The following is a 27,915-nucleotide window of genomic DNA, read 5'->3' as shown; positions in this document are numbered from 1 at the left end:
CTGTTTGTGCACTAAAGCATGTTGAGAATGAACAAAGGAGGCAAAAAAAGCAGCACTGTAAGAAATACATATATATATATAGAGAGAGAGAGCGGGAGATAGTGTTTTATTGAATTAAAAAATGGACTTTTCTTCAAAGTGTCTTTACATAACACACATGAAAACTTGAGCATCACTTGTATAAATATATCAATAAGTACAAATATAAAAACAATATTTTGGCTCAGTCAAATAACTTTCCACCAAAGATAGGGATACCAAGTAGCAGTTTTTCATACCACAATCCATTTAAGTCAGCAAAAAAATGCAGGAGGCCCAAGGTTGCTGAAATTCTGTTGGCCTCCATCCTGCAAGCTGTTGTGACAGAAACGCAAATTGGAGTATTATACCTTAGTCCTCAGAGTACAAATATGGTACTTCCAATGTCTAATCTTCACATTTGAAATAGGGATCTTCTTACAAAAGAGTTCCAAGACCAAATTGCACAGCTTCTGTCCCTCCCTAAATTCTTTTACCGATTATATCTAATTGCGAGCTGCAACACTTAGTGCATTACCCCTGCCAAGACGGATCTTGGTTACCCAAATTTCTTTCATCCTACAATAGACCGTCACCAAACACGCACCATATTGAAAAGCAGATTCTGCACAACAGCCAAGTGAATGTGGCACTTTATAACCAGAAGTGTTCCTCCCTTAACACTTCTGTCTTAAACTGAACAAAACACAGAATGAGAACAGAAGATAAGCATAGGCATTGGTCTATACATACAGAACATTCAGCAATAAAGCATTCCAGTACTGTGACAGTTTGAAATAATCTTTGACATTTCAAATGCACATTTTTTCCCTCCTACTCCGAAATGAAGAGATTCTTATTCCATTCTGGTGGGGGGAAAAAAAAAACCAAACACCTTAAATAGCTGCTTATGGAGTTGCAAAGTCTGTTGGTAGAAAATTTTAGGAACAAGTTAAATAAGCAGCTGTTGGTTATTGTTACTTTCTAGCTGGTTTTCTGTTTACCAAGGGCATGGATTGAATGATATGTAGCGTGGTCGTGCAGCCCTATTTCTCACAATAGGACACAGGATGAACAGCGGAGAAAGACTGACAAGGTCAAAAGATCTTTTCAGGAAGGCTGGATTTTTTTGCCAAGAGAGGCACAAAGCATAGAAGGCATCAGCTGTCAGAGGCAGTTTCAAGTTTCCAGCATACACTCAAGTAACCAAACAACTTCAGTCGGGAGACAAAGCTATTTCCACTGGTTTTGTCACGCATCAGGCAGAACACAAGGGTCAGATGAGTCCATATGCACTGAACAATTCTTCTGTAGGATGGTACCTCACACTATCCGTTTCTTTTCACTAAGGATGGAGGCATAAAAAGATAAACACTTGAGCCATGAAAGAAGAAAAAGCCAACACTGCCCTGTCAAAAAGAAGAAAGCAGCCTTCAAAGACCAAAAGAATTTTGAAGGATGCAGAACACTCATTTTTTCAGATCAACAAGTGGAAATATCAAAAGACCAACTCAAAGGAAAAAAAATATCTGCTTAATGCTGTACAAGCAACAGCCTTCCAGGACTGCTTGGAAAATGAAGCAGTTTGACACAGCAGTAAGTTCGTTGTTGCAGAATAAGGGAGCTGTATAGGAAAAGATATGCTGGAGTTGGAGTGGGAGGAGAACAAAAGGTGCTGCAAGGCAGAAGCTGACAGGATGCAAACACGAACAGGAATTCAGAGTGGCAAGCAATGGTTAAAGGCACATCTGAAACTTTGGGTGTGGGAAGCTTACAGCTCCCTGGTGCTGCAGGTAAATCACAACAATCTGCTGGGAAGTCTCCTCCTGAATATCTCTACTAGGGCAGGTATTAATACTAGAACAAACAATCACAAAGGAGTTGTGTACACAACTGCAGAGTTGTGTTGTTTAAAAGCTAAATTCCATTTAGTCTAAGGAAAAGCTAGAGTTGGAAAGAATCTGCTACTGTGACATGTATCAAGAAAAGTCTCCACAGATCTCTGTCTTACCCTACCTGCATATTTCTCAACTGGTACACAAGCAAAATTTCACTTTAAATGTAATAAGTAACCATTTGCCTTTTCTCTACCCATGCACAATTAGCAGAGCCATTATATTTCTTCCCTAGAAATACATTCCATTGATCATTACATCTACATTTTAAAAACCACAAAAGCAGTGCAATACTTGTCTTCCCAAATCAAAAAAATATTTCTTTTTATAAACAAACCATCAGCCAAAATCACTAGCAGCAAAAACAAATCAATGCCCATATAAAGCAGTTGCAACCAGAGTTCGGTTTCCAGGTTAGCATACAATTCAGCAAACTTTGAAATTTGCTAGTATTGCTCAGAACAGCTACATATGCCTTGCACTCTGAGTATACAGAGTGTAACAGTCAAATCTTGAAGCTTTCCTATACAAATAGATCTAATAACTTAAAAATGTAAACTATTAAGCAGAGACTGAAAAGCACAGGCAATTTAGCTTTCCACATCTCCCCCTGTAAAATCCACAGCTATAAACATGACTTTAAACATATTTGCTGATTTCCTGAAATCAAATCAATCCCCCAAATCCATCATTGCAAACTACATCACTGTGAACACAAGTCAAGCTTAAGTTCAGAGTTAACAAAAGCGTGTTGTACATTAAAAGGAAAAGATTCAACATGCACAGTAACTTTTGACAACTTCCTTTTCCAAACAGCTATCCCAAACAGTGACAGAAGTTGTGACTCCAGTCTAAATTCATCCTGTCCCAGGCAAATCAGGTACACAATCACTTTAGAGTCCTGATACAATCAGGGAAGAGGGGCGTGGGGGGGGGGGGGACAGGGACGGGGACAGGGACACAAAAACAAAGGGGCAAGCAGCTCCTGGGGATAATGCGGGCCAGCTCTCTCCGACTTTGCGTACTGGGCAACAATGCTATTTTAGTTTTATTTTCTAAATGCACCTGGAGCCAAAAAGCCTGGCCCTATTACCCCTTTCCTCTCCCATTACACTACTGACCCCTCAGGGAACCACATAAACTCACTGATCTGGGAGAAAACTTAACCCAAGGAACATAACACTTTCTGCCACATTAGTCTCTTCAGTCAGCTTTCAGAGCTGACAAACACTAGAGCCAGCACCCCAGCTGGGACCAGGAGGGAAGGCCTGCTCTCTTTCAGCAACAGCAACCCACAAGAACAGCTCAGCTGTGCAGCCTAACTGTGCTCTGAAGCACCTTGATTTGGTCCCTAAGGTGGGGGAAGAAAAATGAAGCTAACCATCCTGCACTCCCCACTACAGAATCTGTGTCATTAGCTCATTGTTCCATATGTGTAATAAGGACAAATATATTAAGCCACCTAACCGAAAAAAAAAATCCTTTGGGGATTAGAACTTTATATCTCAGCACAACATTACAATGATATTTTTATAATGTTTGAGTAGAACAAGCAAGTGAAAAACCACACAATTCTTTAGAATGTAAAAGAGTCACAGATCAGGGAAGAGAGTTTACACTCAGGTTCAACAGCTCTTTTGCTGGGAGGTAGGATTGTCTCCCACCTTTTCTCTTGGAGGATATCACAGCAATGAAGTAACATAGATGGATTTCTCTTTGAGCAAACTGAACAAAGCAGCAAGTAAACTTTTAACAAATAAAAGTTTCAGGTCATTTAATTAAAAAAAAAGAAAAATATTTACTGGCATCAACCAAGTCACAATTCAACATAATTCACACAATCAACACAATATCACAATTAACATTAATACAGTTTCCTTCATTTTCAACTTTTAATTTCTAAAAAGTTTTCTGTTGTTTTTTGACAGTTTTTTTACCCTTGCATTTTTTTTACCAGAAAAAAACACCAAATCACAGCACATTTCTTGGAGAAGTCCTTATGCACTTCTTACATGGTTTTCATGCCATCACTATGCTACTGATGACATTTCAAGGTGTTCTGTTGATCTGGCCAGAAGAAAGGATGATTCACATCTGTAGACAATGTGCCTTTAATCCAGAAAATTCGGATGAGATTGTCTGTACAAAACAGATACAAGTGACCTTCAATTAACCCATCAACAGTTATGTGAACTGCATAGTCATTAGGTATCATTTTTCTGATGTAATTTGGGGAGAATTAAAGTCTTTTGGTAACAAATGCAATCCTGATGAAGATCTATTTTTTCTGGATGGCATGTGGTAACGCACTTTTTTCCAGAATCTGCTACTTGCTGAGTAAGACTTCTCCGAGAAGTCCCCTTTCCATCGGATAGCCCCATGCTTTTGCTTAATGTATTTAATGGATTCTGGCATGTTTGCATAATCTTGTATTTTTTCAAGTTCAATTAGAATTACTTTAATGCCTTCACGGATAAGAGCATTATACATAGCTAGCTGTTTTTCAGACACATCTTCTAGAATACTGTAACAGGATGGTTCCGGTACTAAAACAATTATCACTCTTCTACTTTGGCGGATTTTTTCATCAGCAGTGCTGATCACAGCTGTAGAGAGAAAAAGGTTGTGCAAAATTAAAGCTGTATCTTTTTATTTTGTTATTGCCATGTTGCAGCCGCTTCATTTACTGTTTGCTGTTTGAGCCAAAACACTTTACTGCATAATTAGGGATGGGATACGAGCGAGCAAGCAAGCAGTTACAGTGGTTTAGCTGACAAGTAGAGATTTGGCTAATGCAACACAATCTGACCTCAGACTGCGTACCTATGTTCTTGTCTTGTATAAACCAAGAAGAGTAACTAGCTCTCTACTGTTTATCTAGTTGTTGACATTTCATTATCACCATAGGTGCAACTGCAAAAACAAACACAAACAAGAAACAAGTTTCAAAAATCCTAGGCCTAGATAAATATAGCCCTAGGTAAAACTATACCCTTTTTCCTTAAACGGCTTGTTCTGATATGCTTAACACAATGCAAATTTCAGAGAAAACACAGAATCCTCCCTTCAATGACTTTCAATTCTGAAACAGGGAAACATTGCAAGTACAACACAAAACACATGTGGTTTAATCCTGAGAACAGACCATAACGTTTTTCAAGGTAAAGAAGCACTTTAGATTCTATTTCTGAGGCAGCCCTTCCCTTTTGAACGAGTACCAACAGTCTTGAGATGTATAAAAAGTGCTCCAGACATGAACCTGATCTAAGCTTGTTCCCCTACCCCCGCAAAAACTGCTTAAACAAAAACTTCTTTTTAAGACCTATTCAGCAAATTTATTCTGTCTCAGTATTGTCTTTTTAAAGCCGTAAGACTGAAAGATTCAGAAGGCTTTTCTCCATACACCTCACAAAAATCAGTCAGTGGGAAAGACTTTGCAATTTCAAGTGTTAGATGCTAGAAATTTAAGTTGTCTGTGTGACACAACAAGAAACGTCCACAAGGATTTTCTTAAAGTTCTTGCAAAACAATACTTTGTAAAAAACTTTCACTATAGACAAGTATTCTTTGATTCAGGTGCTCTTTCCTGATAACACATTATTGCTTTGTATTCCTTTTTCTTCACCTGTAGTGTCTGAGCATCTGTTATCCCCTCTATTGCATTCCTCCAGTCTGACTGCAATCCTCAGAGCAAATAAAAGTGAAAGAGTAGAGAAGCGCTTTTGTCAAATGGCACCTCACAGCAACAAGCTCTTTTCACACCACTTACAAGATCCACTTTGCTATCATTCCTGCCATGAGTCATCATTCACAACAACTACTTCAACTCCTCTTCACCTGAGCATCGTTCTATCAGCAGATGTCTAGGTTAGCCAGATATTAACAAAAAAGAAAACAACAACAGCAACAACAAAAACAAACAAAAAACATCCCACCACCTAAACAAACAAACAGAAAAAAAAAAGGAAAAGTTAACTGATGACAAGGAAAAGGCTGAGACAGACAGGACTTCATGGGAGCACCCATTGCTGTATTCCTCATTCTCCAGGGAGGATATGAAAATCATAGCTCATGGTGGGAGATGCTTAACACCACATCTGATTACCTGTACTCAAGCTATATTTGCAGTTCGCTTCTGCAGCCAGTGAGAAAACTCAAGTATCATATGCCTTCAGGTAGCTTACCTTCTCCTGGTAAATCATCCCTCCCAAATATGAAGAGGTTATATCCACACTGTCTTTCTAAGACCTCTGGCAATATTTTCATAGCAAAAATATCTGATGAATACAAGCAGCTCACTCTGTTCTTTGGATACAGGACATAAGCATCATAGATCTTCCCATCTGAAACTGAAGAGTCAGCAACAGGAGTAATATAAAAAATGGATTCTGAAGACAAAAAAAATCCCTAAAGTCTATTCCCCACACACACACACACTTAAAGCATTGTCTTGGGTCCTAATCTTACTATTACTTAAGCATATATAACTATACTGAGCCTGAATAACTGTAAAATGAGACCCTGAGAATTCAGTACCCTGAATCTGAATAGGCAAAAAAAGACCTGTAAAATTAAGTAGGTCTGAATATTCTTTACTCAACCTTAAACCAAAAACATTACCACTGAAGCATTCGGAAAAGTAGTCATTCCAGTAGTACAACACAATATTTAAAATTCAAAATACCATGTAACTCATGGGTCATTTTTGTAACCTGAAGTTTCAAACACAATCACCAACTTAAACATGAAAGCAAAACCCAAATATCTGATATATTTCAAGAATATCAGAAGTATATTAAATATTTGGAACAAACTGTTCAGAAAGGCTGAATTTAAAAGACTTCACAGAAATCCAGCAGATACCTCAATACTTCTAATAGATATTATCTGTTGCTCTACCTATGCACCTCCTTTCAGATACTCACAAATGAGCCATACGTCAGCATCCTGCTGTCACAGACAGCACACCTGTCAATGTTACTGCAAATGCCAGGAGTTTACAGAAAGTAAAATAATCAGAAGTGTCCTCAAATAGGAAAAACAAAGTGAAATTTGCCCTGCTTCTTTCACGAAAAAAGCAATTCCATTGTATTACTGCTTTTTATAAGAATAGTAATTAAAGGAAATCCGAACAACTGCTGTCAGAATAGCCTGTGCATTGAAACCACTGAAGTGAAACTTTAAGGGGAAGAATGATGCAGAAGTCAAGATTTAACATTTAGATTTCTAGAAAGTTGCTGACTTCTCCCTGTAGATGCTTTGGTCATTTAAACTAATTCTAAACATCCCAGAAGTGTGTCATCTTTTGAAAAATCCCAGAAAGGCCCAGTCACACTCCATCAGGTTAATTCATCACTTTGTAAGGGAAGATAGAGGTAATCTACTCATTACCACACACAACACATTCTTAAAGTACATCTGTACTGCTATATAAGCATACCTTTTTTACCCAGGAAGGGATGGCAGGAGTTCCGATACCACAGCACAATATCAATTTTGAAGATATTGTAGACAAAGAGAATAAAAAATACTAAAAATACCAAAGAAACTCCTCCTCCAATTAAGTAACCTTGAATATTTGGAGCTGCAATAGAAAGTAGGAAAAAAAGGAGAAGGGGGAAAAAAGTTATATATTGGAACTGAAAAAAAAGAAGAGAAATGTTAAAAACTGGCAGCTGGGTCCTCAAAAATCGTTCAGTCATTAAAGGATTCAAGAATGCAATGAACAAACAGGATTGAAGATTCTTCATGCATGCTTTCAACAAATACTGTTATTTGACAAGTCTACTTTTATCTTTCCGAGAAAAGGTACCTTAGCAATGCGACAAACGCAGCTATTCTTCAGCCAAAACACAAAAATATTGATACAGAGATACTGTGCAGCAGTAGAGTGAGAATTTTCATACAAAATTTGATCAGTCAAAAAAGTAAGAATGTCAGAATTGGGGAAATGACTTACTGACCATGCTCCCCCGACTAACCAGCTTTCTATAATGTCTAACCTCTATGAAGACCTACCATTGATTTTTTTTTTAAATGGAACTGTAGTTTTCAGTTCATGTATATTAAAGGATTTCTGAGGTTTAAATCCTACCCTGATAGGGAAGACCTTAATTTACAGTATGCAAACATTTTATTTATAGTCAAGTCATGTAACACACGAGACCTCAGATCCATTTTCAGTTAATGATTTGTTTACAATGTGGCCAGAAAAAAGTAAATCTGAAAATGATGCTTGTCAAAGGATTGACTCACAGTTGACAAATCCATCTTTGTAGGTGAATAGACCAGAGAATCTTCTGTAGCTAAATTTAAAAAATGTGACAGTTATACATTCTGGTGGTTTGCTTTTCTGTGCACCTCTTTCTGAATACAAACAATGAATTTCTTTAGTCTTGCATTTGAGTTTTAAAAACTCATTCTACCTTTAAAGTTCATCTACTATAAAGAAAAATTTCAGGCTGGCTGGCAACAGGCCTAACATCCTGTCTCCCAGCACAAGACTGAGGTATCCAACAAGTGGCAGGATGCGCCCAGTCAAGATGCATACACCTACCTAGGAGGCGATAATGCAGGACATTCATTGGCAATGGAAACTCCATAACCTTCCCAAGCAATATATGTCACTGCTTCATTATCATTATTGTTAGTCTTTCCTGCTATCTAAACAACTTATTTTTCTCCTCGCAATCTGAGCCTGTTGCTTGTTACTGAAGGATAGGACAACCAGGTGCACAAAAATGTTCATTTCCTCTTGACATACTCTGTTCTGGACATAACAATGTTTCCCCCAGTTCTTTTAGAGAATTCGCCATTCTCGGTGCTCTTCTACACACATGCTTTCCTCTGATCCACAGGCTCCTTGAAGTACAAGCATCTAAACCAAGGCACAGTATTCCACTGAGGAATACATTTGCTTCACTTATTTTTGAGTGTTTCATTAACCTTTTCTAAGATGCTGAATGAGAGAATCTAAAGCAGATTAAAAGTGCTATTTTGTTTCATTTTGATAACAATGTGAACATGGCATTTCACTAAGAAAGGTCTTCAGTTGTGTCACTCACTTAGCACAAAGGTACATCATACAGTTTTAGCTGTGGTAAGTCTGATGTCAAACTAATTCAGAAGTCAGCACCATTGATCAGCATTTTATCAAGACTGTATACTTTACCTGGGCGTTCCAATTTGATGTATGCTGTAATTTGTTGATAATCATATACAACGTGACAAAAAAATTTATGAGCGTAGTCCTTTACTTTCACTTCTGAAATGTTAAATTTTGTTCCAGATACAGCAAGTCCATGAGGCATCCCCTCTCTGTCATTAAAAAAAGAGTAAAAATGAAATGCTAGTAAAAAAGCTGAAATATCAATGCTTACTGTAAGATAGGCTCATCTGTCTACAAATACAAGAACATTCATTTTTATCTTCTCAAAACCTAAGAGGCCAGTGAAGCACAAATCAGTAAAATATCAGCCCTTTGACAAAAGGCTTCATGATTAGAGTTGACTGGGCATTTTCCAGATACACGTTGTTTTTCTTGTTTTATTTTTTTCCTGGAAAGGAAGACTAATCAAACCAGTAATAACCAGTAATAAAAATATAAGCAGAAAAGGCATTTTCCATGATTCCTTATATTGATGATGAAGTGGAGACCTTTCTAAGCTTACAGACAGACTCCTTGAGCTCACAATGTTTATAGTAGCCCACAGTCAACGGCATCAACCAGCTTGGAAAATAATGATGAAGGAGCTTCACGAGAGCTGGGTGCATCTGGTGCCTAACGAAGACAAACATGGTGATGATGCCTTTATTTCCAGTATCTACTGCCACAAAAGGCTTGGGGCCTCTTGTGGCAATATATCATATAATATGACATCCTGTTAAACACCATCCTGCTGTAAGGTAGGTTTACATACGATGGAGAGGCAGCAGTTGGGAGGTGCCTACAAACTGACACCCTGCCCTGTGACGATACAGCCTTATGCACTTGCACACAAGGAGCAAAATTCCTTTTTTAGAATATCCTGAAGAACCAGTTTCTGTTACATATATAATTGCCAGTGATATCTGTCACAGGACCTTAATGCAAACATAATTATTTTGCAACATGTTCACATTTATTCAAGTCAGTTTTAACTAGATCAGATTTACCATTCTCAGCAGAAGTCCAGAATGTTGAACATGCCTACAGTGCGCTTTGCTACTAGCAAATGCTCCACAAATTCAATTGTTGGGGTTTTTTTTAATAATAATATTAGAATATTATTGCTACTTTGCAGATTCATTTCGCCATAGTGCTTTTCAGAAAGATGCAGTCAACAGCAGCACCAAGTTGGTTTCAGAAGAAGCTGCAGTTATAACAACTTCAAACGTAGCTGCATAGAGCTGCATATATGACTTAACTGTTGAAGTTGAAATCTTATGCCTTAAAGAATAATGGACTTATTGGTGCCTTAGTGACCATAAGGTGGAGCTCCAACATTTACAGGTGAACATCAAATATATAGAACTACAATGAAAATAAAAATCATCCACTCTAAAGGAGCTTAGGAATAAAGTAGAACTCAGATTGTTTTCCTGAGGGGAAAGTATTGGCTAACTTTTCATACAGCTTGTTCCATCTGGACTTTTGAAAACATCTAGTACACCCTCCTCCTGTCCTAGAGGGTCAAATTTGTTCAGGTCTGAATCTTTTATTCTTTATTACAGAATAAGTATAAAGAATCACAGAACAGTTGAGGTTGGAATGGACCTCTGGAGATCATCTAGTCCAACCCCCTTGCTCAAGCAGGGTCATAAAGAAAGCATTCTCTAAACCATAGTATATCTACAGTATCTTTTTGGAAACAACAGCGTGGTCCCATTTACTAAATGTGCACAAGCTCAGCTTGCCTCTGAGCTCCCAGCCCCTTTCTGGAGGCCAGATACAGATGAATTAAAGATTTATCTTAAAAGCAGTCTGCAAGTTAACTCTCCAGCCATTTCACACACAGATGATGGCACTTGGTGGAGACAGCAATGCTTCTGCATGAGTCTGAACTGATCATCTGAGAGTTTTTCCCTCTTCTTTGCTTTAAGGGTTATATTTAACAGCAGTGGTTGACGTAATAAGAAAGCAAAGAAAACAATACATCCACACTCTGCTATCGCATAAACCAGTTGCTGAGTAACAAAGAACTCCTGCTCTATTGAAATAAATTGCTTTTTTCCCCTCCCAGTTTAATTTGTGTTTAGCTTTTGTCTTTGAACAATCTATCCTTCCCACACTAATGATGGAGACCAGGCTTTAATCTATAAGAAAAAAGATTGCGTAAAAATAAATGCAAAAAAACAACCTTACAAAATGATACGTTTCATAACAGCATTCTAAAAATCTACATACGGTGGCTTCATTACATTTGTATCAGATACATTAGTATCTATAATAAAATATTTCCATTTGTTAAAACCAAGTGATAAGAATACAATGTATTTGATGCAGACTTTTAAACAGTTTTCAATGACTACTGATGTTGACTACTAGTCAACTTTATGGTGGATTCACTGCTTGACCTAGAAATCCACTTACAATTCAAAGTATAAGAATACTTACTCATAAAACTGTTCTTTGTAGGTGCTATCAAAGCTATCAACATCCTCATCATTAACTTTCCAGAATGGAATCAAGCCAGGTATGCCACTTGATATATTACATTCCATCACTACAGGGGAGCCTAAAAAAAAACATTTAAATTTGACAATTAAAAGTCTTGTAACAGAAGCAGGATTAGGTGACTGGGGAACAGCCGGGAAAAGGAGGGAAAGAAGGAAAAAAACCACTTACCTTATGAAAAGCAGAGTCCTTAAAACTCGTCCATTTGTACTCCACACTCGGGTGTCTCCAATCTGGACGTGAATTCCACCCTAAATGTAGGTGTCTAAATGTTCATGCCTACATGTGAGCTAAATGTCTAAGCTAGTATTGGAGTTCAGCTCCATGGTAGTCAGCTCACACTAAAATAGACACCTGGACCTTATCAGCTGAACTCCAGACCACTGGCTACACTGATAGACCTCCAGGGCTCAAATGAGTTGCCTGCACACAGCATAGTGACATTTGAGATGCTCTCCAGCATCTAAGACATCCATATGGAGAGCTGGCAGATAGGACTCCAGATCTCCAAGACACCTGAAGAGCTAGAGTAACCAGAGCATCCCAAACAGCACTAGACATTATTTGTGGGCAACTGAATTGAGCCCCTGTCGATGACAACCCCTATGATGAGCTGAGGCCCCTAACTCACATGCAGATACCCATATTTAGATGCCTACACTCCAGAGCTGAACCCCATTCTTAATGAACATGCATTTCTTTACTTCAGATCAGAGTCTTTTGGCCAACACTGTCCACTGGGATGGTTTCTGAGCATCTCCACACTCTGATCCCAGAGCAAGCTCACCTGTAACTCAGCTCCACTGCCACCAAGAGTCCAGATCTTACAGAACACCTCAGTAGCAAGAAAGCAAGTCAAGTTGCAGAATTTATTTATTGCCAAAGTACCTCAGCGAGCTCCATTTACAGGAAGGTAAGCAACTTTCTTGGAGTCCTGTCCTTCTGTATTTTACCCATGGAAGTTATGATTTGGTAGGAGAAGGTAGGCTCTCAGTTCACCTATATAAAGATCTCAAATGTTTCTTTTGCTAGAATCACATCAGATCTAGATGCTTCCACCAAGGGATAGTCTCTATCAAAAGTATGGAATAAACCTTTAGCTCACATGCAAAGCAGTTACTTGAACAGATACATTTCACACAGGAACCACAGATGCTCCTCAGTCTCTTCCCTCATATCCTTCTACCTCAATGATGTGTTCTTCTAAAGACGGGGTTGGGGTTTAAAGATAGGCCTATATTTCCACACATTCATGTAGATATTAAGGGTTTTTTTGCACACTCTTCTGCCATTTCTCATTCAACAAATGTTTCCACATTCTGCCCCACAACTAGGCATTTAGTAGAAGCAAAGATTTTTCTCCAGCTCCCCATTAAATGTACCAGGCAGAGGATACTACTCCCAATTGAATGGCAGTGCTGTGTGGTTTTTGGTGGGTGGGGTTGTTTGTTTGTTCTTGCTTTACTTCCCTTGAAGGGGTCCCCTTGCGGTAAGGAATCATTTGTACTGTTTTAGTTACTCAGTAGGCAAAAAAAAACACTCTGTGAGTGAAGGCCTTGAGCCTTTAATTTCACATGTGACTGCTTTCTTAACATCAGTGGGGCAATCAAAGTCAGAGTTGTTCACATTAGCTGGTCTTAGGCAGCCAGTAATACACCAGCAACTTTTAATCAATAGTGTATGAGACATAGTGGAACAAATGCTCATCTAAAATGAGTAGTCTAAACAAGCTGTCCCACAACAGGTCTTAATATAGGCCGAGTGTCACAGCCCCTGGGCTGATAATTGCTTGATTCTCCATTCTCTCAGCAAGTACCATCACAGGATTGAGAAAATCCTAAAGGATATGTCTTTAGTAAATAAAATGGCCTTTGAATTGAAAGGTCAGATTCCTTCTGAGTAGAGCTTGCAATGATAAGAATTTCTCCAAATTAAATGGGAACTTATGTTTAATTATCGGTTAGAATTTGGGAGGAGATTTACATGATAGTTTAATGGGAGGGAGATTCGGTACATGGAAGCCCCACTGTAACATTACTCCATTTCTTCCACAGTTACAGTTGCTAAGGAAAAGGTAAGTTTTCACACACAAAGCCTAGGGAACAGGTTGTGTGAGGTTAAAAAAAAAAAAACTGTGGTAAGTCTTCCTACTTCAATCTGAGATCTGTAAATTTCCTTTCAGTGGGAGAGCACAAATAGAGCTTTTCAGGAATGTAATTCTAATGAAGCCAGAGAAGCTGTAATTACCAGCAGAGAGGAGCGTGAGGGTATGCTCAACAGCCATTTCTGAGTATTCCCAACAGAATTAAATGACTATCTGAGGGCTGCAGGACTGCAAGACTATGAAATAATACTGTTTGCATCAGATCCTGAATTTTCTCTTTCAGGTATACTTTCCTGTTTAAAACAAAGCATTCTGGACTTTGGAGGAACATAATCTCTATTAAAGCTCATTCACTGTTTTGGTCAAATTTTACTCATCCTCACCAGAATCTGGCAACTTCAGAATGAAGGAAGAGGAGAAACTACTGAACTGGTCAACTGGCAACTATCCTAACCTGTATATATGTAACTATATTCCTACATATACTGAAGATATGTCAAGACATGGGCACTGCAACAAAGGACAGATGGCAAGAATCAGAAGATACATGCATCCCACCTAGCACTGCTGGTCAAGAGACTCCAATCGCAAGCATACAGTTTTATCCCTGCAATTTACTTATGGAAATGGTGTTCTATCATCTGTCTTCCAGACTTCTTCAATCCCATGCCTACCTCCCAGCCTTGCTGAAGTCAGTGGAACTGTTAGCATTCAACTTCAGAAAGACCAGGAGCTCAGCCTGTCTACTAAATGTTAATGATTTCTTAAATAATCACTACTTACCAAGATCCACTTCAATTGTGTTGTTCTGTGGATAAATAAATTCTGGTCTCGTTTGTAGTGGGCTTTCTAACAGAAACAAAGAGAAAAACAAAATCATCAGGTATTAAATGTTCCACAACTTATTTCACCTGATAGTTTTACAATGGTTTTGTTTTATTGCTTGATACTATTTAGTACCATACTTATTATCAGTTTTAAACTTCTAATAGAAAAATCTCTAATGAGATTTGCTGTATTCTCTACAAATTATTTTAGGTTCAAAGTTGACAGAAGCTACCATTTACCCTAAAAGTACTTTAGTGTCCATCTTGTTAATTTAATCTAAAATCAGAATTCTTACTTTAGACAGGTGGTACAAAAATGGCTGTTTGTCCACTCTTTTATTTAAATGGATGTTCACTTGATCTAGGAGGTTGATTTCTTTTTCTTATCCATCACTGACAAAGTTCACTGAGATTTTGTTGTTGTTGTCAACTGGTCTTATATTACTTTTATATCAACTGCCAGTAAATTTGAGATTTTTTTTTTAATTAACAAGTTGGACACTTAACCTCCAGCCATCTTTTCTGAAAGGACTGCTATCATGGTACCAGTCACGTCATCAGCAATGCTGCCTACAAAAACACAATCACAATGATCAAAGTGACAAACGACAGTACTGGGAGAGTTCAGCAGCTAGCCCTGCATCTTGCCAGATGCAGAAATGCACAGCCAAGTGCCAACAGTCAGCCAGTCCTTCCCATGTGAAGATTTATTGAAGATTAAAGGATTTATATAGCTTGCAACATCTCCTTTCCCATAAGCTGAGATTCTAGCCACCTTCCATAGCAAGTTGACAAACAGGGCCACAGGCAATAGTTTTGCTGCCATGGTATCAGCAAAAAGTCCAGATTTTACTTTTTTGTTGTTGTTTATTTTAGTGGGTCCTAATTTGTTTTTGCAAAAAAGTGCAATTTTATATGTTCCATTGCCAAATGCCCCCACTCCTTACCCCAGTAACTGCTACTTGCTACTAACTCATTCCTAACCCCATATTTCTCATTTCCCTCTGTCAGTTCTTCCTCAGTAGCACTGCTCAACGGCAGCAACAAGTAAGGCAAATGCCAGCAACTACAGCTGAGAGGACAGAAGGGAATCCATTGGCAGTTCAGCCAGCAATCTTTGCTGCATCTCTCAAAGTTTGCAAAAGAAGAACATGTTCTCAGCCATGCATTTGCCATCTCTCTTCTTGTGGTTTTTGGCATAGGCAATCTCTCAGCAAGGAAAGGTAAAAACGTAAAATACTCCTAAAGACTAGAGCAGTTCTGGACAAGAAATCCATCATTGTTGCTGGGAAGCAGTTCTGCCTGTACCTCCCTTCCAGTTTAAAACAAACAAAACTGCCCAAACAAAACAAAACAAAGCCAAAAAAAACCCTGTTGAGGATTGCCTTTATTTCTCTCCCCTCCCTTTTCATCTGCAAATACACGTAGAAGATTCAGAGAAAGTCATATACCCAGCTTCATTCAAAAGGAAATGGAAAGTTTCCTGAAAGTAAGCACACTCAAGTGTAATCTAAAATAATCCAGACTTAATCCAAAATGGGTGGCAGAAGAAATTCATGTTGCACCATGCATTATTGTATTTTAATTTCAGCATTCAGGACAAAATTAATTTAGAGAAGATTTGCAGCTGTAATTTCACAGAGCAAAACATGCTTTCCGGTAAACTGACATGCCAAATAAGATTATGCTTGCATAGAAGTAATTATAGCAGAGCCAAAAAGAAAAGGAAAAATCTCAATGCACTCACCTTTAACTTCTAGACTCACAGTTCGTGAAACATTATATTGTTTTCCCATATACGTATATACTATACGGCATGTGTAGTTTCCTTTGTCTTGTACAGTTACATTGCGAATCAAGATAGCATTTTCACCCTCTGCCAAGAGAAGTCGCTTGTCTTCTAGGAAGCCAGGCTTACATTCCTAAATGTATCAAAAATACCTGTGATTCTGTGAAATTAATAACTATACTGAGTATTAAAATACTTGCCAAACAAATAACCATTTTTTAAAAAAACAAAGTGGGGATCTTATCCAACAGTCACTATGCCCTAATTTGAAGCCTGCTGATGTCTTGCTGTTTGCACCTTTTGAATCACTGCAACCAATCCTTTAAGTTTTCAAATGTTGTACTTTAAGAGAAATGGTGTCCATTACTTTACTACATCCACCTAGTGGTTGTCAGTTATCCACCCCACCTGTAGAAAAGGTTATTATTCCTGTAGCAGAATTTAAGAGAACGCATGCCTACATTTCTGCTTCACTGGGATACACCAGAGCTGCTGTAGCAGTGACCCATGCTGTTGGACATATTACCATTTCTGTGGAAATGCAAATGCAGAGAAAAACTCCTTTCTCTTCCCTGACTTAAGAGTTTAGAATCATTTCATCTCAAAAAAGATGTACACCAGGTGCAGCACTGAGGATATTTCACATGTAATATACAGGCCCACACAGGTATCTAAAACCAGTATCAGAATCAAGAGTTGAACTACTTTAGAATTTTACGTCATCATGAGCAAAACATACCTTGCCAAGCCTGCATAGTCTATAGAGTATTTTTTCCAGAATCAGAGCAAGAGGCATAAGGATACTACACCATAATCAACCATGACAAGCATCATGTTCTGTGAAACTGATATAGCTATCCAGAGCCTAATATTTAACAAAACTTACAAGTTTTTAAACTTATCGTCTAAACAAAATAAACAGAGGATAAAAGAAATGAAACTGGATTATTTCATGAATCAACAAACCAAAGCAAGGTATGATCACACATCTCTGACTCTGAAAGACCTTGCAATCAAAACAGATACCTTGTTTCTTTAAAATATGCCTCTTACAATTCTGTACACTTCCCCAATAATGTGGCAAGACAGACACCTCACACTGTAGAGAGAATAAGCCTCTCCTTCCAACAGTTGCTATTCAGATTTACTGTATAACACATTTTAAATAGAACATTTTCTATCCTTTGTATGTCAAATATAGGTGCACAATACCTTATACCAGCGTACTTCAGGCTCATTATTGTCTTCATCTCTAAAATATTCTAGATCAGGGCATATAATCTTTCCAGTATTTGTGCTCATCACTTTTTGTTCAAACTTCATTTGTCCATTAAAACACAAACCGTTATCATTCTTAAAAACTGTTAGATTTATAGGTTTTTTGTTAGAGTGGTTAAGTCTCCTGTAACGAGAAAAGCAGATGACTCAAGTCAATAACAATAAGTCCACTGTTTTCAAAAAGCCAGGAAGTCTATGGAGAGCAGACTTCAGGACTTAGAGGAATGTCAGCACCTCCACCAGCCTTGCCTCTAACACCCCTGTTACAGCCTCTCTAGCTCCTCACTCCCTGCACCAGATCAAGAGAGATGGGAATAAGCCCTGATGCCAAGTCGTGAACAGAAGTGGCATCTCCTCTGGAAGCATTAGAGAAGCAGTCAGAAGCAGTCCCACAGTCAAAGCTCTACGGTGCCCACAACACCAGCCAAGCCTTTCCATTTCTCAGTGTTACATTTGCCAACACACAGTAGTTTGCAGTCACTCGAAACATAACCGCACTGAAACAACTTCAGTCCCAAACAAACCCAATGTGAACAGGAGAGGAAAACAGGTTCAGGTCCCTGATGACATTCCTTGAAGGGGCACTTCAAGGAAAACAGACTGTAACTCTTCACAGAAGAGAGACAAAGTTTTTGAATACAAGATGTACCAAGGTGCAATGCCAATGCGAAACTACTTCAAACTGAGATCTCACAGGACACTGACAGGAATACCTGTAGTACACTAGGAGCTCTGCCGAAGAGAGATGACACTAGAAACCAGAAGTCTAAGCGAGAGATAAAGGAATGCTCTTTGACAATTCTTGCTCATGCTTTGTTTCTCAATGCTCTGCTAAGTGAGAACTTCCCAAAAGACTGAACTCCATGTTTGACACTCCTAGCTACAACCTCCATACACTGCACTTTGGCAAGTTTTATAATTAAGGTTTAAGTGTCTGATGCACAAAATATAGCCTATGGTTAATGCAACTGAACTTTTATGTGTTTTGCAGCATGCTGACATTACGCAAGCTAGACTTAACAAGATGTGAGGTGCCCAAAGGAATATAGCTCAAGGACAGAATAACTAGAAATAGAACAAGAATGACTAAACTTATGTTTATTACTTAACTAGTCAGCTTGAAGGAATTACATTTCTTCCCTCTTCCAGTTTTAGATTCATTATTGACTCTGAAACAAGAGGTGCAACAGCCTACAATCTCTGCCTACACTATAAGTTCTTACCAATCACTGTTACTTCATTTGCAATACAAAACCCTTTAGAATAACTGGTGTACTGTATGTCCATTATTACACATAACTACACACTTCTAAAACAAGTTTCGGGTCATCTCAAAAGCCTGCACTGGCTGTTTTCAGCGTATTGCAGCAAGATCATGATGAAAAGAACAATCTCTGTGCACTTTCCTGAAATTATTTTCCCATTCAGCAAACAGTTAATTTCAGCCATTGTAGGAAAGATTCAACCTCCTGAAGCGGTAAAGTTCAACCCACTAACCTGAGCTTTAGATACAAGAGTTTTAAAATTGCAAAAGAGTTGAAAAGAATCCATTTTTTCTTTCTTCTCCACGCACTTAGATCTTTGAGATACTCTCTAACACGATGTCTTGATCTTCACAGGCATTATCTCATTTTTGCCTAACAACATTTGCTAAAGCTTCTGAAATAAGACAAATAAAAATGGTTCTCTGCCTCTTAATTTGTACATTTCTAAAACAATTCCCCAAAAGTTGCTGATCACTCCAGAAAGTCTGTTTGTAGTGACACTGTATAACATACAGAGTTTGCTTTTATTAGATCCTTCCCCATTTAACCATGACAAACAAAGAAACCAAAATGTTTTCCTGATCTGTCAGGAACAAACAACAGCTTGAACTAGAAAAAGCTGAAGCAGTTAAGACTTTCCTGAGCTTACACTTCATAAACCACACACACACACACACACATCCCCCATTGTAAATATTTTTGTGCTTTAACATAAACTCTTCTGCATGAATTACTTTGCAATGATAAATTCTACTACTGTGAAAGAAAAAAGGGTAGCACATAGAAACAACAAGCAAGATCAAAACTTTAACTTATCCAAGTTCTCTACCAAAAAAACCCCCCAAAAAACCCACACTCAAGTTCCATGAATATGTTATTGCACTGTACACACTACCAATACAGTTGTTTCCCTCCTCCTTTACCTTACGTCACATTCATAAAGTCCAGAATCTTCCAGTGTTGCAGGAATAAACCAAAGCAAGCCGTCTCGCTGATGGATTCTGGCATGTTTCTCTGTGGTTACTGGTGTAACACTACCATTTTTATACCATGTCAGATTGTAATCAGAGTGAAGCACCGGAAATGTAATTATTGGGCAACTAATAGCCGTAGGCTCTCCAACAAGCACATAGTAATCACAGATAGAGCATTCTCCTGTTAAAAGAAAAAAAAATGTTAAGAATGTTTTTAATCTGTACTTTTTTAATGTTTTTAGAAGCATTAATATCCATTCCCAGTTGCACAGAATTGGGAAGTAATCTTTCTGTAACAATTTATCATCAAAACAGTGAGAAACTATTCTTTTTCATTTGTTTAGCCCCTTCCATCTGAGGATCTAAACCAGGTATTTTATAAAGCTTAAGCTATAACTTTCCATAATTAAAGCAGGTAATATGTTCATGTAAGTCCAATAGCCTCACTGTAAATCACGATATATAAAAATAAATGTGATTTATCAGGCAACACAAGCTTCAGAACTTATTTTTCCTATCCTTGCTTATTTGAGCATGTTAGTATTTATGCAGAATTACCAAACTGTTAATGTAGATACTATCTATAAAAGAATAGCACAAACACTAGCAGTGCAGAGCTCCTCACAGAACTCTAGCCTTTGCGACTGTGGGGTCAAAAACAGGTTAGGAGAAAAAAAGAGAAAAAAGTGTTTTTGACCTGAAAAACAAGATATAAAGGAATTAGATCAAGATCTCAACGCATCAGTGAAATCTATGAACCACGTCATTATAAGAACCAAATCTGAGAACATGCAATATATATACTATGAAGTCTTGACTGCAATGTATTATTTCCTTACTAAGTTTGCAATTTCTCTCCTCTTTATCGAGAATTTCCTTTAAATGACAAACATGGTTGTGAACATCACACTGAGCTATAAGCCAAGCATAAACAGCATTTTTATAACTATGGCTGCGTAACAAGTTAACAAGATACAACCATGCATCCTGGCAAGGATTTTTTTTTTTTAATTAGCCAGAAAATACTGGAGGGGAGAGGAAGGACAGACAGTGCAAGAAGTCATCAAGAACACAAATCTGCAAGTCAAAACTATTTGGAGAATACCAGTTTATCATCAAGTGAACAGGACATTTGGTCGTAAAGCAGATTTAAAAGCTTCCAAACTTCTGCATACATGTGCAAATCTGAATTGCTATGAAACTGCAAAAATTCTTACTGAACAGATTTTACAAATCATGGTGAGTGACTGTATGAATGCAAAGCCAAAGTTTTCAATTTCAAAAGACAGTTTTCACCCTTCTTTTACCCCGTTCCTGTCAAACTAATTTAAAAAATCCCAAGCAGCTCCCTATGGAGCATAAACTAATTCAGATCCGTTAATGTTAGACTACTTACACCAAGAGTAGCAAGACAAACACTATTAGTCTATTTAATCTTAAACTCTATTGAAAAATTAAATCTGCCATTAAAAATAATACTAATTCATTGCAGAAGTAAACTGGGCCCTATATATCTGTTTTCAGGACTAGAAAGAAAGCCTGTCTCTTACAAAAGGCATTCAACAGCTAACTTTAATTTGAGGACACTAATCTCCTCAGATTTTCTCTATATGAAATATAAAGAGGACCTTCAAAGCCTCAATATCCTCAAATTAAAGTGGCCAGATTTAAACACGTTTATGTTAAGCTGTTCCATCTCAAGTGCAGCTTCAGTCCAAAAAGAAGCACTTGGCATATCTTCAATATGCTGAAGCAAAAATAAGCAAACCCCAAATCCACTATTTGTTATTGGTAACTCTTTTCTACTAGATACACACAATTTGTCTCTAGCAGGTTTTCTTTTTCAGAATGACAATTTTAACAACATACTTAACTTACCAGCATTGAACGGAGATGTCACTAGAATTAGATAGACAATGAGCAAAAATGCAGATATCATCTTTTGCTGCAAAGAAGAAGTTTTTTCCATTAGTAGAGCAAGAATATTTAAGCCACACTGTCCTCAGCATCCTGCACTATTCCTTGAAAATTCAGAAGCGTTAGTCATCTTGGGGAGGGAAAAAAATGTGTCTGGTAATTCAGTCCCAGCCTTCGAACATTTCAGCTGCTGCACTGATTGGCCCCACAGAAGGCTGCTCAGTTTTCAGCTTTCTATTAGAATGTTTCCAACTTTCTCTTGCTAAACATGTAATTTCTTTTGCCAGTCTAGCTAGGCACGCGCATACGCGTACACACACACACAAAAAGCTTTAGCACAGACGAAGATACGCTAGCATAAAGTGGTTTAAACTATATTGCATAATTTATATATCAAGTTTGAATACGCTACTCAGCATTTTTACGGTAGACACAATTGCAGAGGTTTAAGAGTTCTTTGAACTGTGCTGGTACAGTTGACACAGCACTGCTGTTCACAGCAGATGAACTTCGAGTTCTTTGCTGAAGAACAAACACACTGTAACCTTAAGGTGAATTGGCAGGCACCCGCATTCACTTCGAAAGTGATAATACTGCCTGTCAGACATATGTGGAAACCATAGCTGTTGTGAACGTGCTGTGGTCACACACAAAACAGCAACAAAATGTTCAAGAACTGTAAAGATCACTTCACAGCTCGAGTCTTCTTTGCAGGTTTCTCCAACCAAGACATGACTGAACAGAAACCCACTGTCCTCAAGGCCTGGTACATGCTTCCACAAAACCTCTGAATCTTAACCACATCCTGCACACTCTTATATGGGCCTGCTTTTTCTTGACATGATATCATCGGAGCCCTTCCCCAAGCCATCTACTGTCAGCCAGCTGACAAACAGCTAATCCCATCCCTTTCTGACAGCTCCTAGTAGGTCAAGGCCTGCACTTAACTGTCTTGCTTTTCCTCCATTCAGGTCTATTCTGTCTGCTGCTCCCTCTCACACCAAAGCAGAGTTCTAGTCTATTGCACAGTGTACATTGCATAGGTTTTAGTTAATATTTGTCTTCTGCTCAGATAGAAATGGGTTGAAAGAGGAGGAGGTATTCCCTGAAAAAGATGCATGACCCTGACTTACTTTTATATCCAACAGAATTCACTCTATCCAAAACAAATAAGCACATCAGCTCTTTCTCTCAAAACATTTCACATAGAGAAGTGTTGGGTAGTAGGGAGGGACACACAGAACAGAGTTCAACAGCAGCATGTAACAGCCGCCAAACATTTACTTCTTTTGGACAGTTTATCTGACAAAGCACTCATACCATAGTCCTTATTTAGTTGCCTTATGTGTGTTTTTCCTGTAACTTGCCAATGAGATGATCATCATTCTTGAAGTTTTAGTTTACCTGTAAAGAGCAGAGAAGGGGGGGGGGGGAAGGGATTTAACAAAGTGCATCATTTGGACAACAGCATAAACATACAAAAACAAATTTTCTACAGACATCCTAAATGTAAAAGCAAGCCCATCCCTCTGTCTACACTGCAGACACTTTAAAAAAAAATAGCAACAACAAAACTTGCAGTAAAGATTTACCCAGCATTCTAGCAAAAACCTTTGGTAAATGATGTTTCTGTCAAAAACAAGGAGATATTACACAGGTGCCAAAGCAAGCAACCAAACCAGACTTAAGTAGCCATTTTGTACAACAAATTTAACAACTGAAAAGAAATAAAGAATATCTAAGTTTAGGGAAGAACAATTAAACAATCCAACTGGTTAAACTTTACATTTTTGTACCTTTTACTCATCTCTAAAACCAATAGTGGATGTCTTTCTAAATTGTATGCTAAGCTCAGCTTGTTTAAAGTTCTGTTCTTTACAACAATTTTAATTTTTGAATTTTTAAATTCAATTAAGACAGAGGTAGAGCTTAGACACTCTGGAAAAAAAGGAAGAAACCATCTTCTGCACTTGCAATACTTGACAGTACACAGAGCATTTCTGTTCAAGTCAGTATGGTCTTAAGTGACCCCACAAGGTTTTTACAAACATTCTTTCTTAAGCAGGATTTACAGTGAAGCATTATCCAAAATCAACAAACGTGAAACAGCAAGCTTTGCTTAAAAAGCATAGGTTTGTTCACAAACCTAACAGCTTTAGCCTAGTACTGCCCTCTCTCAGTCACAGCAACATGAAATGCCCTCACACCTCGTGACACAACAGAAGCTCAGTAATCTCACTTGCATAGAGCAAATGGCAACTTCACTGCCAAGACTGCCATATATACTTAGTCTGGAAAACTGTTTTGGCTCAAAGCTTGCTGGACTCAAAGGAAGAATTTATGTGAACTGTTTTAAGAAACAAACAAAATCAACCAATCCTCCTTGTGGTCTGAGCTACTAAAAAAAGGTTTCTTCTGATTTCATAAGTTACTTTCCTAATGTTTATCTTCCCATAGTTGAAATAGAACTGATTACTTCAGGTCTCTAAAATGAACATCTTGTGAACAGAAATAGAAAAATATGTGGACCTAATTTAAGATATTGACTTTTGTTCTTTACAGGTTGTCTCTCTTCACAGAACCTGCCCTTTACTTGCCATAGGCACACTGTTAATTTTCAATGAAATAAGAATAGGTTTTAAAGATGTATTGAGTCCTTAACTCTGTATGCAGCAGAATTAGTGAACGTGTCCTTCAGGAAGCCGTGCAACAGGCATAACTGCATCTTTGTTTTCCAAATTTTCTGTTTCCAAAAGATTTCACTTGTAAATAGTTTATAAATACACAGACGTGATTGATTGTTACAAAGGCCAACACTCTGAAAAACGCTCAAGACAGTAGCTCAGACAGCATCTAAGCCCCTCAATTGTGTATCAGCACTTACTAATTTATTTAGGTGGCTTTCAGTATTGATCACTATTTATGGGGACTCTATAGCAAGGAGAACAAACAGATTCTTTGTCTTCTAGCCATAAAGAGAAACATAGAAAACATGACTCAAAGGTAACTACTTACCATCTTTGCAAACAACATAATAGCTGAGAGGTGTAAAGTGCCCCAATTTAGTGGCACACCTATATAAGAGAATTGCACTAACTTTTTAAAATTTAAATAAAACTTTAATAAAGTTTAATTGAAACTGCGCAAAAAAAAAAATTGTATGGACACTTGCTCCAAGGTACAACAACCAACCATTTGAAGACGAGATTCAGCCCACCAAAACCAATTCATACAGCTCACACCTTGTTCCTTGCTGTACTTCCTCTTGTCATCAAGCCTCTTTGAGCTAAGCAAAGCAAGAAAAATTATTCTAGCAGACCATAGCTTATTTCCCATCTACCTCTTTCTTGTGATCCCAACTTTCCTTTCAAACATATTCAACATAAAAACAAAAATGCAGCTGATGACTTTACAGGCACATGCATGAACACTGAGTTCCACAAAAAGATGCACAAGTACCCTCTAAAGGTGGGTCTGGATGACCACTGTGGTATTCTGACACTGAAACGATAATCACAAACTGCAGTCTTTAACTCAGATACCCCTAAAGAAAATCTGTTATTCAAGGCCTTGTGTTAAAGTTAAATCAAAATGAAGTCACACAACTAAGAGAAGAATGTCTGAAAAGAGATCTGAAATCGTTAGATCTTTTTGAACTAAATCCCAGGCCAACTTTGAGACAGACAAAGTATAAAGTCACTCTAAATCTAGAATCTGAACAAAATATTTGTTACAGGTATTGCCTCACCTTTCACCAAAGCACAGAAGAACAAAAAAAATGCATATCTGTAGATCTATGAATCTGGCCACCACTTGATTCCAGCACCATGAAAAGCTACCCATCCTACCCATTTCTACCTCCTGTCAAACAGCAGGCAACCAGAGCATCCAAACTACCTTAAAAGGAGTGATTTTATTCAAATCATTTGAAAATAGTACCTCATTTCAGCCTCAAGTGAAAGAAGCCCATGTTGCAGTCAGAGCCTGGAACAGTTCTCTATGTCATTTCAGCTCCCGTTACCTGTTAATACAAAGCAATGTGTACTTGATAAGAATATTTAAGTCCAAAGTAAATTATTACTCTCTAACATTTTTCAAGTGGAATTAAAAGCCAGGTAAACAGACTACCAGAAGTGCTCATGCAAATAAAAGCATGCATTTCAACAATACAATGATATTAAATTAAATATTAAAATTCATGCATTATTCTCAGGGAAAATTAGTAATAATGTCTACCAAAAAAGAAAGCATTAGATAATTCTAACTTAGAGATTAACTAAAAATATTTGACTTAAGGATTCAGTGTTATAAAACAATTTTTCCTGTAGGCAGTTTTATGCCAGTTTCTTAACTTTTAAAACATTCTGGTTTCACAATCTATACAAAAGGTAAGTATGCTTTCGTCTGGCAACCCTAACTTGTTTCTGAGACTCTAAGCACATACAAAGGGTCCAAGTCAAATAAGCATGAAGCAGCCAAATTTACGATGAACAAAAACGAAATGCATTCAGCATTTTGCTCAAGCCCCTGGCGAAATAATCCAGTCCAAACTTGGAGCTGCTTCTAAGAACTACCTCGAACCAGGATTTGATTCATCAGCTTTGTAATTAATAACGCATCCCGACGACGCTGTCACTCCACAGAGAGCCGTTAAGCCCCGTCTCGGATGAGCCCAGCACAGCCCCAGGACCGGCAAAGCAGCTGTCTGCTGGGTTTCATACAGATGTTTCGGCAGGCAGCTGTGCCAGGGCATCTCTCTGGCCCAAAGCCTCGTTCCTGTCGTCACTCTCATGGTTAAAAAAAGCGCCCTTCTGGACCACGGTTAGGCAATAAACAGCTTCTGCGGCGCCTGGTGGGGCCAAGAAGATTCAAACCAAGCCTTACCCTGCTTCCTGTTACACATACTTTAAGCAAATGTGGCAGAGATCAGCAGCTCCCCCAGTTTTCCTTTCAGACGCTGCTTCCTACCTGCGCTTGTGTGCCGCGATACGCTAACAGCAAGCACGCAGAAACGGTCGATAAAAGCGACTGCTGAGAGTGCGAGTAAACACCGCAGCGGCTGCGGGACGCCGGCAGCCGCGCACACACACCGCGCAGGCGGCGAGCGCAGCGCAGGTAACCGCGGCGCAGCCCACACCAGCGGCTCCAGGCCTGCCCGCGGGAGAGGGGCCAGGTCTCCGTCGAGGCGCAGGCGGCGCTGCCGCCTCCGGCGCCCCCCTCCCGGCCCGGCCCGGCCCGGCCCGGCCCGGCCGCGCCGCGCCACTCCGCCGGCCCAGCGCGGACCGCGGCGCCTCCCGCGCAGCACGCGAAATGGCGGCGCCCGCGGCCAGCGGGAGCCCGACCCGCCGCCGCTCTCCGCGCTCGTCCTCACCTCCGTCCGCGCCCCGCGCCTCCGCGGCCGCCCGCGCCACATAGCGGCAGCGAGCGCCGCAGGCCCCGCCTCGCCCCCCGCCGCCGCGCCCCGCCCAGGGGCAGCTCCGGCCACCGCGGGCGCGGAGCCGGCCGCCCCCCCACGGGCCCCGCGCTGCACCGCGAAGCCGGGGGGCGCCGGCTCAGCGCCTCTCTGGGCTCGTCTGCCTCGCTGCCAGCGGCTCCGGTGCCCAACCGATGCCACGGCCGTAGCCGCTGGCTGAAGCACGTCCCGCGCCTGCCCATCTCCGCGTTGCCGGGCTGCTCGGGCCTGCGCGGCCTCCCTTGGGGCATCTCGCCTCACACGGAGGGGCTTAAACCACCCTTCTTCTCTGGCATCAACCCGCTTCCTTCTCCCGTGGCGCCTGGTTTCGGTTCTCAGCTGGCTTCAGCACTACGTGGGTGCCAGTTTTCCATCAGACTTTTCCAGGGGCTCACAGCAAGCACTGGCCCAGCAGACTTCGCAGAGCACGTGATCTCTGTTACCTGCTCAACACACTCTAGCTGGTTAGGTCCAACCTAGACGAGGGGCTAACGCCCATTTAACAGCTTAGCTGGAACATGAACTGGAGTATTTGAAGTTTTCAAATAAATGGATTCTGCCCAGGCACATCCAAAGCATGCTGGACTTATCTACACGTGCATGGAGGACCTGTATGGCTCAAATGAAGCAAGTCCTTGGTGAATCAGATGCCCTGCTCATGAGGTGAATTGTAGTACATGGACTCACAGTTCTGTCTGGGATATTCAGGGCAGAAATATGAGCGCCCTGTGCAACCATTCC

General features: G+C 39.4%; 1 protein-coding gene across 5 annotated transcripts; it reads right to left on the bottom strand.

Annotated features, from left to right (window-relative positions):
* Positions 1-85: 85 nt before the first annotated feature.
* Positions 86-27,148, bottom strand: LOC106494064 (interleukin-1 receptor type 1). 5 transcript variants are annotated; one of them, XM_067294784.1, is made up of 14 exons: positions 27,094-27,148; positions 25,662-25,743; positions 24,965-25,008; positions 23,043-23,126; positions 21,684-21,750; positions 19,755-19,986; positions 17,501-17,690; positions 16,247-16,421; positions 14,456-14,521; positions 11,509-11,629; positions 9,085-9,230; positions 7,354-7,497; positions 6,098-6,262; positions 86-4,519 (listed from the first exon to the last, which is right to left on the bottom strand). In XM_067294784.1, the coding sequence occupies exons 4-14, from the start codon at positions 23,043-23,045 to the stop codon at positions 4,125-4,127; spliced, it is 1,704 nt and encodes a 567-aa protein (XP_067150885.1). In that variant the 5' UTR covers positions 23,046-23,126; positions 24,965-25,008; positions 25,662-25,743; positions 27,094-27,148; the 3' UTR covers positions 86-4,124. The 5 variants fall into 5 exon arrangements, with proteins under 5 accessions (XP_067150885.1, XP_067150888.1, XP_067150878.1 ...); XM_067294787.1 differs by lacking the exon at positions 24,965-25,008; XM_067294777.1 differs by lacking the exons at positions 23,043-23,126; positions 24,965-25,008; positions 25,662-25,743; positions 27,094-27,148 and having other exon boundaries at positions 21,684-21,774.
* Positions 27,149-27,915: the final 767 nt, after the last annotated feature.

The sequence above is a fragment of the Apteryx mantelli genome, chromosome 1 (genome assembly GCF_036417845.1).
Source record: "Apteryx mantelli isolate bAptMan1 chromosome 1, bAptMan1.hap1, whole genome shotgun sequence".
In the NCBI taxonomy this organism is placed as follows: domain Eukaryota; kingdom Metazoa; phylum Chordata; class Aves; order Apterygiformes; family Apterygidae; genus Apteryx; species Apteryx mantelli.
The sequence above is the reverse complement of the archived record's forward strand: the minus strand, read 5'-3'. Positions and strand labels throughout refer to the sequence as shown.